Source organism: Phyllostomus hastatus, unplaced genomic scaffold, assembly GCF_019186645.2.
Source record: "Phyllostomus hastatus isolate PE091 unplaced genomic scaffold, TTU_PhHast_1.1 phas_scaffold_345, whole genome shotgun sequence".
Lineage (NCBI taxonomy): Eukaryota > Metazoa > Chordata > Mammalia > Chiroptera > Phyllostomidae > Phyllostomus > Phyllostomus hastatus.
In genome coordinates, this window is record NW_025334024.1 from 24061758 (window position 1) to 24079853 (window position 18096).

The window sequence follows — 18096 nt, forward strand, 5'->3', positions numbered from 1 at the left end:
CCTTCTCCAAAGCCCATTGGAGAGGGGGTGGTCGGGCAGGGGCGGGAGTCCCCCGATGGTTTGTAAATACAGGCTAGGCTGGGAACACGAACCTGAGGGTGGGCGCAGGGAGGGGGACCAAGGCCAGTGCGCTGCCCCCTGGGTCGGGGCGGGCTTGGGGAGGGGGCTGCCGTCCTTCTGCCTCCCTCCGCCCCCTCCCTCTGTGTCAGCTTGCCTGTTGGCCCTCCCTCGCTGTATCTCTCATCGCGGCATCTCTTCCTCTATCTCTGTGATCTCTGTCTCTCTTCATTTCCTACAGAGGAAACCGGCACGGGGGTGTGACACAGCAGAGGTCCAGCCGCTGGAGGCGGCGTCCGGCCTGAGACACTGCCCTGGCCCGGGGCCCCGTGGGGCGGGTGCCAAACTCACACATCCACCTATTCGGCCAGCAGATATTTATTCAGGGCCCCACACCCGCCAGGGCTGGGCCGAACGGGGGAGTGAGGCCGCCACAGTGCCTGCTCCGTGGGCACTCAGATTCCAAGGGAGACGTGGCCTCTCTCTCTCCCTGCTCGGTCCAGCCCTGCCCCCTGCCCCGGCCCCTCGGCCCCCAGGTCCACATAGCCCTGGACCCCGGGCCCACCGTGACAGCAGACCAGAGCTCAAGCCACCCACATGGCAGTCCGAATGGGAACAGGAGCCATCCCACCCACTAAGTGGCATTCTCTGAAATTCAGTGTCCCGGACACCTGGAGGGCTGGCAGCTCCCCATATGGGGAGGCAGACTGAGCTCAGGGCAGACAAGCTGGGAGGACCAACCCCTCAGACAAACCTCCAGTCACAACCGCCCTGGGGCCTGAGGGGAGGACTCTCACTAGAGGCAGCGGGAGGGTGGGAAGGGAGGGGGCGTGGGGGAGGCAGTGACAGTGACAAGAGGGCACGAGGGAGAGGCTGGAGCTCCTTTGAGGGGCTGGGCCAACGACAAGCGCCTCTGGTTGGACTCAGGCCCTTACTGAGGCCAGAAGGTGGGCGATGGCAGAGACCGGCTGCTTTGCTAGGAGGGGGGTGGGGGGCATAGTGGCAAGGGTGAGGGTGTCTCTCTGTGCTGGCCGGGTCCCAAGGACTGTAGGAACTTTGGATGCCTGCGATCCTGGATTTGAGGACTTTTGGACCAGAGATGAATCTGCATGTGACCTTTGAGGTCACGTGGTCCTACCTGGTCCTCATCCCACCTCCCCCCCCCCAACTTCGTCTGATGTGGAAACTGAGGCCCAGAGGGAGGCAGGGAGCTGTCCAAGGTCACAAGGTGGGTCGGAGCTGAGTCCAGAGCGCAGGGCCGGCCCCCTACTCATGGGACACGGTGTGGGTCTGCTCAGCTTGGGCAGTGCCAGAAGAGGTCCCGGCACTCTGCCGCGGCACGTAGAGCACGATGATCCAGCAGAAGATGAAGAGGCCTGCAGGGAGGAGAGGCGGTGGCTGAGCCCGGGAGGCCGGCAGGGGGCCGGGCAGCCTGGCCGGCAGTTGCCCGGAGGAGACAGAGCCCCACTGTCAACGTTCAAGAACTTATGGGAAAATCAGTTTCCACACACTGAAGGCCTCTTATGTTCCCCACGTGCATTATTATCTCAGCTATCAACCATGAAATCTGGGGAGATTCGTGTGGGGTGACCCCAACTGGGCAGATGACTGGGTCCGAGGAGCCGAGGAGGGACTTGCTGGGGTCACAAGTGGAACCTGGATTTGAACCCAGGCCTGCCTGTCCCCAGAGCTCCCAGCCGTGACGCCGCACCGTTTCACGAGGCACTGGGAGCCAGGCCTGTTTTTGTGGGCGTGCACCTGCTGGGCCCAGGACACGGGGGCTCCCTGGACGAGACGAGACTGTGGAACGAAGCCTGGGGGGGCAGGCTGTGAGGCTTCTCTGAGCCGTGTGCGTGAAAGGGGGTGTGCAGGCCAAACAGGAGGGGTGCACGCAGGGAACGCGGGCCACCTGCCCTTTTGCTGGGATATCGGGGGCAGGACCCTGTGGGGGCAGGAAGCAGATGTATCAATCATTTCCTCCACCAATCACTTCCTTCCAGCCTCCACAACGCCTTAGAGACCCTGTCCATGATATGTGGCCATCACTTCACATGACCACGGCCTCCTGGTCACTGCTGGTTGGACCAGAGATGGACACCTGACTAAGATGGCCCCATCGGACCCTTGATTTTCCTAAGAATGTGGAAGAGACAGAATCAGACCGTAGTCACTAGACTTGGAAGGTCATGTCGGGTTGAGGCGACCACCGTGGGCATCCACGGGGAGGCCATGGGTAGGCACGGGCCAGTGGACAGAGAAGGATGGAGGCATTTCCACGAAGAGAAGAAGGTGAGAGGCCACGTGCGGCTCCAGAGACGAAAGATGGAGAAAGTCCTGCTTCGGTCTGGGTGGCTTTTCCTGAGCCCGGCGCCAGCTCCCATGACATCAGCCAGCCTTCCCGCCCTGGGGGTTTCTGGGAGAGCCCTGGGTGTTTAAAACCAGTGCCCTCGATTTGGGCTGGCCCGAGTGGAACCCCGTTTCTCGAAAACCACTCCCTCCCCGCCTCCCAGCACCCCTGGTGCCGATGAGGCAGCCCGCCTCCCCCCTGGGCCGGCGCCCTCACCTTGGAAGGAGTTGAACAGTGCAAAGATGTAGACGGTGGACAGGCCCAGGGGTGTGAGGATGGCCAGCCCCCACGTCATGCCCACCAGGCTGGAGAGGCCCAGCAAGGTGAGGACCCCCTTCCACTTCTGCCGCTTCTCCTTGCCCGCCGTGGCGCCGGGCAGAGTGAAGATCTTCCAGGCCACCAGGCCCAGGACCACGGCGTTGAAGAGGTAGGTGACGAGGAAGTAGCCGTGGACGGTGATGTAGAGAGCAGTTTCGTTGCTGAACCAGCACCTGGTGGAGGTGGGCGGTCCCTGGGACTGGGCCGGGTACCCGCTGACCAGCAAGCCCTTGGCAGTCTCCCCGGCCGACCCTCAGGGACCAGGAAGACGCCTTCCTTTTCCCGCCTCCACCCCTCCATCCCCCGCTCCCCAGGGGAGGAGCTCTTAAGCAGCTCCAGCCTGCTGTCTCTCCAGACCAGTGGGGGCAAAAGGGTCCACTTGGCCCCAACCACATGTTTTGTTTGCCCCACATTATGTCGTGCAAAGGCTGAATGAATGACCGTCCTTTAAAAAGTAGGACCGTTGGCGTAAACTTCTTTCTGCTTCTCTCGTAAAACCATACACCTGGACGCTGCCCATTAGGTGGGTGTGTGACTGCCAGTCAGCTGCAGGCCCCACCCATGCCACCACATGCACTTTGTTACTACCTACTGGAACCCTGTGACCACCCCCCCCCCCTTTGAGGCCTGGGGGACGGGACAAAGGCCCCACCAGCGCCTCTGAAGCACAGAGCCCTGGGCCTGGGACAGGCACCTGGGAGAGGCTCAGCTCTGCCCCCTGCCCTGCAGGGGTGAAAGGCACAAAAGAGTAAGTCTATCAGCCCACCTCATCCCCCCCCAGTGTACAGATGAGGAGACTGAGGCCTAGAGGGAGGACGGGCTTGCCCAGTGTCTCAGAACAACTCAGAGGCAGAGCCAATAGGACCGGGGCTGCTGGGAACGTTGGGCAGGTTATGCCCTGCACGAGGCCACCTGGCCAAGGGGGCAGGTGGGGGCTGCCATCCAGGTGAGAGCCCAGCACGGCAGGTTAAGGGTTGGATACACTTTAAAACATGTGTCCCAAAATGCCACATGGACCGGTGGAAGGCCAGGCGAGAGCAAGGCATCCTGCCCCCTGGTCCCGTGCCCTCTCCTGCTTCTCGGGACCCCTCGCTCCCTGCATTCCTCCCCCCCACCCCCAGCCCTCGGTTTCCTCCTGCGGGCCATGAACTAGCTGGATCTGAGGGTCCTTCACCTTACCCTACTCTGTCTCTCCTCCCAGGGCTCCCGCCTCTCCCCACCTCCCTCGGTATGTGCAGCCAGGGCCCTGACGCCACTCACAGCTCCAGCGTGGACCTGTTCTCCTGGTCTCGGATGGTGTAGCGGCCGTAGCTGCTGGCACTCCCGGTGCCGATGACCATTAGGGCTGGCAGGCCTGGGTGGGAGGAGGAGCCATGGCATTGCTGGGGCTCCTGTGACGTGGCCTCCTCCAAACCCCCCTCCAGCTGCCCATCCTGCAGACCCTGAGCCTGTCTGAGAGACGGAGCCGCCACTCTCCCCTGGGCTGCTCCTCTCCCTGCCCCTTCAGGGACAGCCATCCCCTCTGCCCACCCAGGCGACACCTACCCCAGCCCACTAGGCTCAGCTTTAGGAAGTAGTGGCCGAAATAGGTGTTAAAGACCCTGATGATGAGCAGGTAGAGGTGGAAGGCTTCCAGGCCCATCCAGGTGAAGACGCAGAGCAGGAAGTAGTGGGAGATGGCCCCCAGGGCCCCGCAGGGGACAAGGGACAACTTCGGGCCATGATCCAGATTGATGAAGAAGGTTAGGTTCAGGAGGAACAAGCTAATGCTCAGGGCCACGTGGATCTTGAGAGCATCTTCTGACTCGAACCTCTTCCGGCAGAACCTGGGGGCAGAAGGGCCAGTGAGAGGCCACAGCCTCCCTGGGCCTCTCCACCTGCCTCCTGTGTCCCACCCCTGGCCCAGGAGCCCTCTCACGGCGCCTCAGACCCTGCCGGCCTCAGCCCTCCCCTCGGCGCTTCAGCCAAGCTGCACACCTCGCGATTCCCTGAATGCATCCTGTTTCTCCACGCCTCCCACGCTTTGCCCTTTCTCTTCCCTCCACTCTCAGTTGTGTTCCCTACTTGGTCTTCAGATCTCTGCTGCGGCTCTTCCTTCTGGGGAGGCTGTCTCTGAACACCCCTTAACCCAGGCTGTCTACCGGCCCCTTGTCACTGGAGCTGGCCCTTCGTTAGCTCGGATCCGAGAGCAGGCACGTGACCTGGCCCGGCCAATCAGGGTGGTCGGTCCCGAGACCACAGTCACCTGTGCGGTCAGTCCCGCAGGGGCTCATGGCCCAGGTTAGACCAGTAAAACGCGACTCTGGTGTGCATGGGATAAAGCTGCACAGAATGCACACACACGCATGTGAAAAACGGTAACTGGACGAGGCCTGTCTTCTAGGCAGTGACCCGGGACCAGAGTCGGTTTCCTGGTTTTGATATCGTCCTGGAGTTACGTAAAATGTCATCTTGGGGGAAAGCTGGATGGGGAAAGCATGGGACTCTGTGTACTGTTTTCACCACTTCCTGTTAGTCTACAATGATTTCAAAATTGGAAAAAAAAAAAAACCTTAAAGACTTTGATTCTGGGACTCGGTGTAGGACAGGACCTGGCTCCGTAGCTAAGACGTAAGAGGCACGCCTGGGGCCCCCTGGACCCCTGGGCGGGGAGAAGCCGCCCCACATGACAGAGCAGAGCGCAAAGCTATGAGCAGGAGAGGGACCCCGATCCCTGGGGACGGAGCCGTGGCTCCCGCTATGGCTTGGGTTTTCCGGTTACTCAATCCACACTTTCCCTATTATGTTTAAGCCAACCTGAGTCTAGCTTCTGCCGTTGTAATGGGAATGGCCCCAATGCATTTCAGCCTCCAAACGCATGTTACAGATGAGGAAACTAAGGTTTGGAGAGGCTGTCAGTACGATTCTGCACGACCAGGGTGCCTTTGACCCAGCCCCGCCGCTGCCTCTGAGGACAGGAGGGAGCAGGGAGGTGTCACCCACCTCAGGGCAGCGAAGATGATGGTGAAGGCCAGGAAGACCATGGAGGCTCCGCAGCCGGCCTGGGAAATTTTTGTGAGGGCCTGCACGGTGACTTTGTCCAAGACTGGCCTCTGTGGGCGATTCCCCCAAGGAGGACCCCATCAGTTGGAGGCCAGGCCCTGGCCCCTGCCAGGGACCGTCCTCCCCGGGACAGGAGTCTGGGCACCTCCAGAGCTGCCGGGATTGGGGGTGGGGGTGGGCTGTTACCAGCAGCAGGGCAAAGAAGGTCAGGTGGTCACAGCGGCAGACAGTCCCCTCGGCTCTGACATCTGTGGAGCAGCCCTCGGAAGACCAGTCTCCCGTTGACCCTGGGTGGGGAGAGGGGATTGTAAGGGACGGGAGGGAGGAAAAAAGGAGCAGCAGAGACCAGAGAGGAGGGGAAGGGAAGGGAATGAAGAGGAGGAGAGAGGGGAGGGGCCCTGACCCCTAAGGGAGCCCATACCCTCCCACCTGTCCTACCCAGAGCAGGTCCGCCAGGCCCTACCTTTAGTCACATCCCAGAATACGCAGGTGAGGGTCATGTTCTGAAAGCAGAGAATGGGAATCAGGGGGCAGACAGGGCAGGCTGGGAGAGGGGAGAGAGCCACACGGAGGGGAGGCGGGAGGGCAGCGTGCTCCCTGGTCTCAGCACGCGTGTGCATTGGGTAGAGAGCGAGACCCACCCTGTGGTCACAGGGGAACAGCAGCCGCACCACGTGATGGCCCCTGGTCAGCACGTGAGGCCGTGGGTGTGGTGACAGGCAGCGGGTGGGAGGGCTGCCTGTCTGTGGGGGGAGGGGGGTGCTGCCGAGGGCGTGCATGTGTGGGCGTGCCGGGCCCCCCCCCCCCCGTGCACACCTCTGTGAGCATGTGAGTGGGAGGGGCCTGGGTGCATGTGGGCGTGTATGCACAGGTGGGCGTGTGTCCCTGGGCACAAGGGTGTGTGTGGCCCTAGTGGCTTCTCCTGGATGAGTGTGCAGGGTGGGCGGTGTAGAGTCCTGTGCACGTCTGTTCACGTGCCCCAGGGTGCCCTCCCGCCTGTCTGCCCCTGAGTAACTGCCAGGCCTGGGTGGGGCTGGGGGGACTCACGGGAGGCTGCGGCTGGTGGGAGAAGGTGATCTCCAGAGGCTCCGTCAGCCCGGTGACACGCGTGCGGCCCACGCTCAGGCCCACCAGGCGGTTGTTCAGCACGCTGCCAGCGTCCTCCAGGCTGAGCCTGGGGCCCTGTGGAGGGAAAGGCGGGGGCCCGGCTGCAGAAGAGGCTTCCTGGGGGCCTCCCGGACCCGGGGCCCTTGCCTGGAGGGCAAAGTCTGAGACCAGGGGAGCAGGACGTCAAGGGGTCACCCCGCCCGCCGCTCCCTATGGTCTTTTGCTCGGCCTGGACCAGGGCGGACCCGACAGTCTCCCTCACTGGCCTCCGGGCCTCCTCTGCCCTCTTAACTGGAGGGTGCAGGGCCCACAATTACAGGGCAGTGGGTGCCCATGGGGCAGGGGTGGGGTGAGCACCTGGCCACACCAGCACACAGGCACACACATGTCTGCATGTGAGCAGATACACGTCTCTGGGGACACACGTGGGGTTCTTGGCAAGGGCGTGGGTACACCTGCTCACGCGCATTACATGTGCACCAGGAAGGGGAAAGCATGTGCATGTCTGTGCACGCACAGGGACCCACGGGGACAGGGCCCCACTCGGGATACACATACAAGTCCAAGGGCACAGGTGTGTGCGACCAAGTCCACAGGCCCTAGTGATGGGGGTCTGGGATGAGTGTGGGCTGCTTGGGAAACATCCCCAGAGACTCATCCCCTCCGCCGTCCCCATCCTCAGGGAAGACTCCACGGACGGCAAGTTCAAGCACGGCCTGGTGAGCCTCAGGGCCGTCCTTAGCTTCCATCCAGTTCCTCCTCACCTTGAAGAGGTTCCCTGACCCGATGTCCAGGACAGAGACGGCCAAGCGGACCTCCGACCTGCTGCCCTGCAGGGATGCAAACAGGCTCCTGGGCAGCCGGACTCTGTCGGGGAACATGTGCTTGTCCTCCGGGACCTGCCCCGTGATCTGTAACCACAGACCCAGTGGTTCCTTCCTTACCCGAGGACTCCAGCCCCCAACTCGGGTGCTGCCACTCCCCCACGGGGAAGAGAAACTGAGGCACACCGGGGGGAGGGGCAGCACCTGAGGACCTTAGCTCTGAGAGGCAGGCCATCTGGGGGCACAGCCCAAGCTCCGTCCTGTCCAGGCCGTGAGCCCAAGACCAGGCCCGGCACCCACAGAGCCTCCGTTTTCCCAGAATGGGGAATGGAGGTAACCAGGGGCCCGAGGGGCCGCCTGCGAGGCTGCAAGTGGGCTGTGAAGAGAGGACACCCGGACGTGCTCGATTTGCAGGTGTGCGGGAGAGTGCGGGTGTGGCGCACATGTGGCCAGGGTCCTGACACCCCTGTGACCCTATAGGGCGTTATGGGGATAGTGCCTGGCTTCAGACTCGGGAGTAAGTGGAAAGAATAAGGCCAACGCTAAGAATGATAGAAATGTTAAATTACCTTTCACCGGCAAATGCAAAGCCTGTGTTGTTCGTTCTCTGACCTCACTGTTCCCTGGAGCCGACCCCACCGGGTCCTGCTCGATCCCACCTGGTGCTTCCCCAGGACCGGCCCATGGACAGAGGATCAGGGTAGCGAAGGGTAGGAGCTGAGGGCTCTGGCTTTCTCCTTCCCAGTCTGCACACTTGTCAAAAGGACGTGTGGTTTCTGGAGCCAGGGCCCACCCCGTACAGAGGGCTTAGCCAGTTGGAGCACATGGTAAAGGCCTGAGACGGGCCCTATCCATCCTCCACCCCCCCTTCTCCAGACAGACCCAGAAGCTCCTCCCGCCCGCTGCCGGCCCCTCCACGCCCCACTTCACTCCTGAAGGAGGCTGCCCCCTCGCCGTGCCAAGCATGCCCTGTGACTTATCTCATTTGCCCCCCTGACCATCTTGAACTTGGGCAACACGACCACCACTTTACAGACGGGAAACTGACACTAGGAAAACTTCAGTCATTTGCCCAAGGTCACAATTAGCCGGTAAGGGGCGGAGCTGGGATTTGAACCCAGACAAATGTAAATCCAGAGACTGCCCATTCGGCCCTTTGCAGGACCACCAGTGTGGCTTCACTTGCTTCACATGTGCCCTCCGGTGGAAGAGCTCACGGCAACTCTGGGCTCTGAAGGAGCCACGGAGCTCGTTTTACAGATAAGACTCCAGGGATTTCCGCGCTTGGGAGCACCGGAACTCAGCCTCCTCGTGCTCCCTTCAGCGATCTTCCAAATGCCTCACCCTAGACACCTGGATAATCTGCCACCAGGACCCACGCATCCAGGCACTCTCTGGCACCCGCTACTAACCAGGCTCCAGAGCCCTACCGAAAGGGACACGTTTTGATAAGCACCAAACGCAGACCACGCCTCTCTCTCTGAGAATTCTGAAAAATGTGCCCAGGAAAAGCAGGCCAGAGTTAGGGGTGGTGGGGGCAGCTCTTCACCTGAGAGGGGGTCAGAGAGAAGTACAGGTCGTCTGAGATGTTGGTGCTGACGTTCTTGACCACAGCCTTCAGAAAAGGCAAAGACAAGTTCATTGTCTTCTCCAGGCTCCCCTCCACCAGGTAGTTCTCGTAGTCCAGCCAGTATCTGCAAGAGGCGGGGGGTCAGGAGCCACGTCGGGCTCTGCAGGCTGCGTCGCCCAGTCACCTGGGCCCCAGCCTGGGTGACAGGAGGTAAGAGATCATGGGAGATGATCATCAGGCCCTTGGGATAGGAGGGGGTGACCCAGAATATCACAGGAAAGACCCTGAGGTCACGAGGAGAAGAGGGGTGGCAGGGGACCAGTCCAAGTTTGTCCCAAGGGATTCCAGCCAGAACTTCCTCTGAGTAGTTCATGCGTTTGTCTTTTTGTGATCAACTCCCTATAACATAAAATGGATCATTTTAACCACTTTAAAGTGCCCAATCCAACCCCCCTGCAAAGGAAACCCTTGTGCCTATTAAGCAGTCACTGCCTCCCCTCTTCCCCTAGCCTCTGGCAACCACGGATCTGCTTTCTGTTTCTATAGGCTTGCCTGTTCTGCATATTTCATACAAATGGAATTATGTGAAATTATAAATTGTATCTGTTTTTTTTTTCCTGCCTGGCTTCTTTTACTTAGCACAATGTTTTCAAAGCTCATCTATGTTGTAGCATGCAAAAGTATTTCATTCCCTTTTATGGATGAATAATATTCCATTGTATGGATGTAACACATTTTGTTTGCCCATTGATCCACCCATGGACATTTGGGTTATTGCCAGGTTTGGGCTGCTGTGAGCAGAGCTGCTATAAACAATCACGTACATACAAGCTTTGCTCTGAAACCTTGTGTCAGAGTCTTCTGGGTATATGCCTAGGAGGGAAGTCGCTGGGCCGTATGGTAATTCTGTGTTTAACTTCTTGAGGAATTCTGAAGCTGTTCTCCACAGCAGCTGCACCATTTTACTTTCCTGCCAGCGACGTCTGTTTCGGTTTCTCCGTATACTTGCCAACAATTATTTTTCATTATGTTTTTAATTGGTGCCATCCTAATGGGTATAAAGTGGTATCTCACTGTGGTTTTAATGTGTGCTTCCCTAATGTGTAATGAGGTCGAGCAGATTTTTATGTGCTTGTTGGTCTTTGTATGTCTTGGGGAGAAACCCTTCCGAGTGTTTTAAACTGTGGGATGATTGTGTCGGGCGAGGGAGTGTGTCATCGCGTTGCTTGAGTGCTAACTGCATACTGGGAATTCAGTCTTGAGCGACTGAGATGCAGGGAAGCTGACTTAGGGGAACGGAGCTGTTGTGGAAACCACACAGCGCACAAAAGTTAATTGGCATTTATTTTACCGCAGCTCCCTTGCCTCAGCTACCGCGTCGGGGCGAGGCGCGCTCATAGCGCTCTCCGTGGTACTGAAACCTAACTGCCGGCCAGGTTTCTTGACCTAAACCTGGGGTCCTTCAGATCTGCTGCCCAGTGCGGGGAGGGCTGAGATAGCAATGAGAGGGAATCGGGGGAGGGAAGCAGAGACAGCCAGATCAAGGCTGTCAGAAAGAAATAGCGGTGGAGGGCTTGCCAGGGAGACAAAGGGAGGCTTTTATTTTGATATCATTTTGAACGCTCAGTTATCAAGGGAAAAAACCCCCAAAGAAACCACAGGAAAAACATATTGCACCATATAGAGAGTAAGCCATGCAAATATGTACAAATGTACTTGGGTAGAGCAGGCAATGATAACACCATCAAGCCAGAAACAGTGGGGGGAGTTCGCCCAAATCCGTTGACTGAGCTACTTCGATTGTGTCTAGCTTTTATGTATGTACCTTTGAAAAATCTAAACAAACAAGTATTGTGACTGTCATTGTTACCAAGTAAAATAGTGAATTGTATTTCACTATATATATTATATATATAATATAATATAACATAATAATATAGTATAATATAATATAATAATATAATATAATATATATTATATATTATATTATTATATATAATATATATTATAATATATATATATCTTCATGCACTTAATTTTGGGGGGGCTCATAAAACAACCCAATTTACTTTCTCAAAGAAAGATATTCTCATCTGGTTTTCAAGGCACTTTCAAAACTTATTTTAGCTGCGAGATATAACATATTTAAAAAGTCAGAAGCATAGGTATACCGAGGGCTTTTTCATTACAACACTGACACCCATTTCGGCATCGTCTTCCTTGTCTGACGTTACTACCAACGCTCCGACCTCTTTTGTTGATACCTGTCTTTCCGCCTGGTGCCTGTTTTTTCCTTCATGGCAAGTAGCATGACATTCCACAACTTGTCTTTTACCCTGGAGGGGATACCTTGACATTCTCAAGACAGCTGAAGGCCCAGGAAGTTCAGCGAGGTGAGGGGCCCCTGAGTTCTCGTGGGGGTTATCTCCCGTCCCCTAGCTCTCCTACTTCCTCATCAGGCACCTTAAGTCCTTGCCCCTGTCTGCTCACTACATCAAGTCAGCATGATGCTGTCAGTGTAGCAGACTAGTGATGCTTTGTAGAACGTCAAGGTCAGTAAGGTCTCTGTGAAGTGTATTATACAGCAGTGGGGAGGGTGGACACAGTCTCAGGGAAACACTGTGGCAGAATACTGTGGGCCATGCCAAGTGAAAGTAGACAGCTCTGGTAGTCCTGGACAATGGGTATGGAGAAAAAAGTATCAGCCATGAGAGCGCTGCATACCAACTGCCAGGGGCTGTGTTGATTTATTCAAAGAAACACATTCACCTGGGACTGTGGCTGCAATTGGACCTTCCACGTGATTAAGTTCAGGACGGTCCACGGTCATTCTCCAAGGCCCACCTGACTTCTGGTGAGTCACGTGATTGGGGTAGGTCTCACCACCTCTGAGCCTTTCAAATCTCCCCTGGTGGCATTAATCTCTACAGGGATGTAGTTTTGTGTCTGGCTTACTATCTTGGGAGGAGACATTCCAGGAGCTCCCACCTAGCTCTTCAGTGTGATGCCCTCCCCAAAAGCAACTCAATGGAGAACGCATAGTCTTTTCAACAAATAGTGCCCAAACAATTAGATATCCAGATGCAAAAATAGTAGTAATGACAATAGAAAGTTAGACATTTATCTCTCGTTGTGCACACACACAAAAGAACTAATTCCAAATGCATAACCTAATTGTAAGAGCTAAAACCATTTGCTTGTGGAAGAAAAATGGGGAGAAACTCTTTGTAACCTTGGGCTAGATGAAATTTCTCTGATTTGATATGCTATCAAACACACACACACAAATTTCAATTGAACTTCATCGAAATTAAATGTGCTGATCTTCAAAAGATATCATTAGGAGAATAAAAGACAAGACATACACTGGGAGAAAATAGTCACAAATCATGTCATCTGGCTTTTAAAAACTTGCATATATACAAAGTTCTTCAAACGCAATAAGAAGAAGACAGCCCAATTTTTTTTAAAAAAAAGGGAGGGAAAGATTTGAATGGTTATTTTACCACAGAAAAGACACGAGTGGCTAAGAAGCACACGAAAGCATGCTCAGCATCATTAGTCCGTTGTGAAAAGCAAGTTAATGTCACAGTGAGATCTCGCTTTACACGCACTGGGTGGCTGTCACCTCAAAGGCTGGCAGCACGGCAAGGATGTGTGGGACAAGGATGTGTGGGACTGCAGCTCTCACCGTTTGGGCCTGTGTCTGTCCCTCTGTGACCCCCCGTGCCGAGCTGACACAGGGCTGACTTGTGTCTGCACCCACTGGCTCAGAGGGGTCTCACCAGGTGGGTCGGGGAGAATGTATCAAACCAGGTGGTGCAAACCCAAGATGGGAGCAGTAGTTTCTGGGGGGTGTGGGGGCTGACAGCTCCACCCCCACCCTCCTCCCCACCCCGGCAGGAACCCCAGATTCCTGCTCCAGCTCAGAGGGCTTGGTTACCTCTGCAGATTTCCCAGATCACAGGATTCGTTGCTCGACTGCTCGCACTTGGTGAAGCACTTGGCGGTGTCCTGAAGATAGAAGTTTCCATAACGGTCCCTATTGATGAGCCCCTGGCAGGTGTTCCTTGAGTCCTCGTGGTGGGGGTTCGATGCAGGCGTGCCTGTGGAATTTTCCTCACCTGAGGGAGGGAGGCAGAGTGTGAACGGGCTGGGTGGGGAGGGGCGGCCAGGGCTCCAGAGTCTGGTGGTGAGGGCTGGAATTCCAGCTCCGGTCCGTTCCCCCTAACTGTGTGCACTTGAGCTGGACTCATACCTTCCCTGGGCCTCGGGTGCAAGGTGAAAGGAGATACTACTCTCCGTCTTGCAGGGCCAGTGGGATGCTTTGGAGAAAGAGTATATGAAGGGCTTGGGCATGGGGCTCTGCAGATGAAAGGTTTGATACATTAGTGGTAGCACCCTTTACCACCTCCTCCAAGGAGTCTGCCTGGCCTTTTTGCAGTTGTTTTACATCAGAATTTCCAAAGCCCTTGCACCTGGGGCCTCATGGTATAACTCTTGGACGTACAGTCTCGGTTTGCCTCGGTCTCCCACGTTCCCATGACAGCCCTCGCACAACCTCCTGCGGTGGGTGGGGAACACTGCAGCCTGAGGCCCCAGGAACACAGTGACATAAGCAAGGTCACCAGCCAGCTGGAGATGGCTCCAGGACTACACACCGGCTTTTGTGACTTCCAGGTCAGCTCCCTTTCACCAGGGACGGGGGGTGGCGAGGAAGCTTTGGGTTGCTGACGAGCTGTGTGACTTCAGGCGAGTTACTGCAGCTCTCTGAGGCTCGGTCTTCCCACCAGCCCAATGGGGCTAATGACGTGTTCCTTGCAAGTCTGGGGGATGATCAGAGGTCATAGCCGTAAAGGACATAGCTCACTGCGGCTGCTCAAAGAGCCAGCAGTATTTATTCCAGGAGGTGAGAACTTCCTTGCAAAAAACTATTTGTGCCTTTACGTGTTTATGTTGGGTGAATGAAGGCGTCTCCATACTTATCTATTTCTGAGCAGGAGTATTACATACAGAGTCTGAATTTAAAAAAATTAAATTCTGTCTAAAGATACAAAAGGAAAAGTAACAGTCCTGCTGGTCCCAAGTTACACTCCGGAGTTCACCAATGGTGACAGTTTATTGCACCACCTTCCCAAGGTTTTCTGTGCACACGTTTGTACAAAATCATTTACAGACGTACATGGAGGGAATCCCTCCGCTATGACCCTTGAAGAGCTTCTGACACCAGCACGGACCGACGCACTGCCTTCCTTACACATTTGCACACTCTTCCCTTGCACGGGTGTTCAAACGCTTACTCAACTGGTCCTCTGCTGGTGAACGTTTGGAGTTGTTGCTGAACCTTCTGGCTGTTGGACACCGTTGCTTACACCCTGGTCACAGAAGACATTCCTGTCATCGGAATTTCTGTGCCAAAATATGTGCTTTTAAGAACTGCTAGCTATCATTGAATGTCATTCCGAAAGGGGGGCAGCTCTCACTGACTCCCACAGTGGCCAGGCGTGACTGTCGCCCATGCGCTCAGAATCCCAGACGCTGCCAAACATTCGAGTCTTTGCCAGTCTGGGGGTGAACCTGAATTTCGTGTTCATTTAAGGGGGAGGTTGAACACCCATTGGTATGTCTGTTTGGGTGAACGGCTTTGTCGAATCCGTTATCCGTGGTGAGGGGGGTCTTAATAGTCTGCACCTTTTCACCTCTGGCAGGCCAGGAGCTATTGGGGGGCTACTTTTGGGGGGTGCAGTGCCGGGCTGAGGCAGCCGGGGGACACGGGCCTTTCGTTTTCTATACCCTTCTCCAGTGTGTGATATTTTCTCTTAAATCCCACACGATATTCCTCTCACAACAACAACAAAAAAGAGTTCATTTTAAAGACAAAAATAAAATATATGGTAAAGAGAATGGCAGATCCAAGTCAGAGTAAATGTGCAGTGAAAAATAACATTTTAGAGTGGATTCTTATAATGACCAGCTAGAGATCCATGTGCTCTAAGTAGCTTACGAAGGAACTTTACATTTCTGTCAGGCTAAGATACTCACAGGACATTGTTTAACGGAGAAAAACACGTGGTAGATGAGCATATATATAATTTGATCCACACTTGCTTTTTAAAGGAAAGAGGAAGGGAAAGAGAGGAGAAGGGAAAGAAGGAAGAGGGGACGGGGGAAAGGAAGGGGAGGAGGTGGGGGCAGCTGGAGGGGCGATCGGCCAAGGGGTGTGGACACAGCTTCCCTCCTGGCCGGCGGTCAACCCTGGTGCTGTCACGTCTGGGAAGCTGTTGACAGGCACCTAGTGCTGAGAAGGTTACCAAATACCGTTTTTGCGATGGTTTCTGGCAGACGCGGGAAGCACGGAGGCCGGACAGGGAGCCCCTGACGCAGGCCAGTGCGCGGAGGGTGCCGACCACCCCTACCCTTGTCCAGTCCCCTCTGCCCCAGAGGCTGGCCTCGGAGGGCCACCTCAGTCTAGATTCAGATGGGGGGCAGGCTGGAGGCAGGAGGGCAGGCTGGTACTTGCCCCTCCTCCTGCCCCTGCAGCCCCTCCCATGGCTCTCTACCAGCGGCCTGCTTCTCTCTCCCGCCCGCACAGCCTCCTCCCTGGCCTGTGTCCCCCTTTGTGGTCCCCCGACCCCTTCTTACACCGTTGTAAAGTGCCCCTTTATTAGAGAGTGTCTGCTTCCTGCTGGGTCCCCATCGTGGCCTGGGCCCCTCTGAAGCCCTCCCCCCCGCCCCCCCGTCACTGCCAGACTGTGAGCCCATCGAGGGCAGGGACCACGTGCTGCACCAGCGCAGAGCCTGGCACCGCGCAGAGGGCACCACCAGAGCTTCATGAATGAATGAATGAATGGGCAAATGGGTGACTAACCCATAAATACACACGAAGGAAGGAGTCTTACCCTAGACATAAGCCTCCCAAGGCTCCTCACACCATTCCAAGACCAGCGCTTTGCCTGAACCAGACAGACCACCCACATCGCCGCAGGGTACACCTGGCCACTCGGGGCGGCCTCGGAGGCCCAGGCAGCAGATTCCAGCTTTTGCGAAGGGCCCAGCGTCCTTAGGATGCCCCGAGAGACCGTGGACGGCCACCCTTGGTTATCAAGGTGATTAATCCATCAAGTGTTGCCTGCCGGCCATGCTTGGCACCTCCCCAGCCACCAGAAGGACAGCGCTGTCATTTTTCACCTTTTTTTTTTTTTTTTTAGCCAGGAGCTAAATTCAGCACTCCACTGAGTCTCCCAATATTTGAAAAGAAGAGAATTCTTTGACGCCCAGAGCGGTTAGTCCGTGCTCCCAAAGCCACACGGCCCCGTGTGGACAGACGCACGGGGGACAGGCACACGGGCCACTGACTGAGGAGCTGGCGAGGCGCTGAGATGACAGCAGTGAGCAGGGAGCACGCCCCCCCCGCAGCGCCCCCCCGACAAGGGATCACTGCAGACGTGACAGAGCAGCAAGAGGGTAAATGAGAGCTGGCCCGGTGGGCGGGCGCTAGAGGACAGTCAGGACAAGGCCTGGGGTCCTCCATCTGCCCCCGGAGAACAGCCACATGGGTGTAAGGCCAAGAGCAAAGCAGGCGAGAGAGTCTGGTTCCCGGCTTGGGCGGGCGACTGAAGGCTGGGGGGCCTTGTGGGGACAGGGAGAGGGAGCCGGTGGGTGGCGTGGGCAGAGGAGGGCCCGGCAAACCCTGCCTGGCCCAGCCCCTTCCCCCAGCAGCTCAGAGGCCAGCGGGGGAAGAGCTTGTCCCGAGCCCCCCTGGGTCCCTGAGCCAGGCCTGCCAGGGAGACACAGCCCAGGTGGGGGAGTGGGGAGCACTTTCCACACTCCCTCCCTCTCCAGGGCAGTGTGGGCAAGCAACAGGGCCAAAGTCTAACATCGAACTCAAGGACAAGGTTAGAGAAGGTGCCCAGACCTTCGGGGTGGGCTCCTCGGAGGGTAGGCTGCAGACACCCCCACTCTTTACAGCACACGCGGCAAACACAAGGCCTGCGGGCCGAACCCGGCCCTCCACCTTGTTTAATCCGGCCCGGCACCTTGTTTCTACCTGGCGGCAGCGCTGGGCTCCTGGCCCCTAGTTAAGGAGCAGTTACATTTACGCAGTCCTAAAGTTGCATTCGGCCCTTTGAAGGCAACTGCGGGGCTAGTGGGCCCCTGATGAAAATGAGTTTGACACCCCTGCTCCACACCATCCTTGTCTCTGTTACTGGGCTTCCCGGGCTTGGCCGGGGGCGGGCGGGATGAGGGACCCGTTACTCACCTGAGGCCAGGAGCAGGAGGAGCAGGAGAAGCAGGAGGAGCAGGAGGACCCGGACCCCCGGGGCCCTGGGGGTCCCCATTCTGGCCCAGCCTTGCCCACACCGGCGGGAGCCCGGGGACCGCAGCCGCCCTCTGGTCCCAGGATCTGCGGGGCCCTCCTGTACCCACCCTCCGCTGCCACGTCAGAGCTTCCTGTGGCCTCTTTGTAACCCTTCCTGCTCCATGGCGCCATCGGGCGGGTTGTGAAAGGTGTGGGGACTGGGCCGTTCTCCCGCCTCACCCCATCCTGTGGCCCCTGCAGAGGGAGTAGGACTTGGCGGGAGCTGGGGACCCACCCCGGGGACACCGCTCTAGGGCCCCGCCCGGGAGGGTGCGGTGGGGCTGGGGTCCTCCAGCCCCAGGGGCCTCTGCACGGTGCACTGGGGGCGGACCTCTGGGCAGTGGCCACGAGCACAGGCTTTGGGGTCAGGCACGCCTAGCTCGGACCTTCCTCCCACGAGCGGGGGCCCCTCTGAACCTGCTTCCTCCTCTGGAAAGCAGGCCGCCCTGGGCTGCCTCCCAGGACCAGCTCA

General features: G+C 57.1%; 1 protein-coding gene across 2 annotated transcripts; it reads right to left on the reverse strand.

Moving 5' to 3' along the window:
- ADGRG3 (adhesion G protein-coupled receptor G3) lies at nucleotides 1-17680 on the reverse strand. 2 transcript variants are annotated; one of them, XM_045818861.1, is made up of 13 exons: nucleotides 17526-17680; nucleotides 13209-13389; nucleotides 9245-9389; nucleotides 7636-7782; nucleotides 6812-6946; nucleotides 6228-6267; nucleotides 5951-6051; nucleotides 5705-5814; nucleotides 4268-4548; nucleotides 3983-4076; nucleotides 2621-2895; nucleotides 2220-2481; nucleotides 1315-1433 (listed from the first exon to the last, which is right to left on the reverse strand). In XM_045818861.1, exons 1-12 carry the CDS (start codon nucleotides 17602-17604, stop codon nucleotides 2228-2230), a joined length of 1842 nt encoding a protein of 613 aa, XP_045674817.1. In that variant the 5' UTR covers nucleotides 17605-17680; the 3' UTR covers nucleotides 1315-1433; nucleotides 2220-2227. The 2 variants fall into 2 exon arrangements, with proteins under 2 accessions (XP_045674818.1, XP_045674817.1); XM_045818862.1 differs by lacking the exon at nucleotides 2220-2481 and having other exon boundaries at nucleotides 1-1433.
- Nucleotides 17681-18096: the final 416 nt, after the last annotated feature.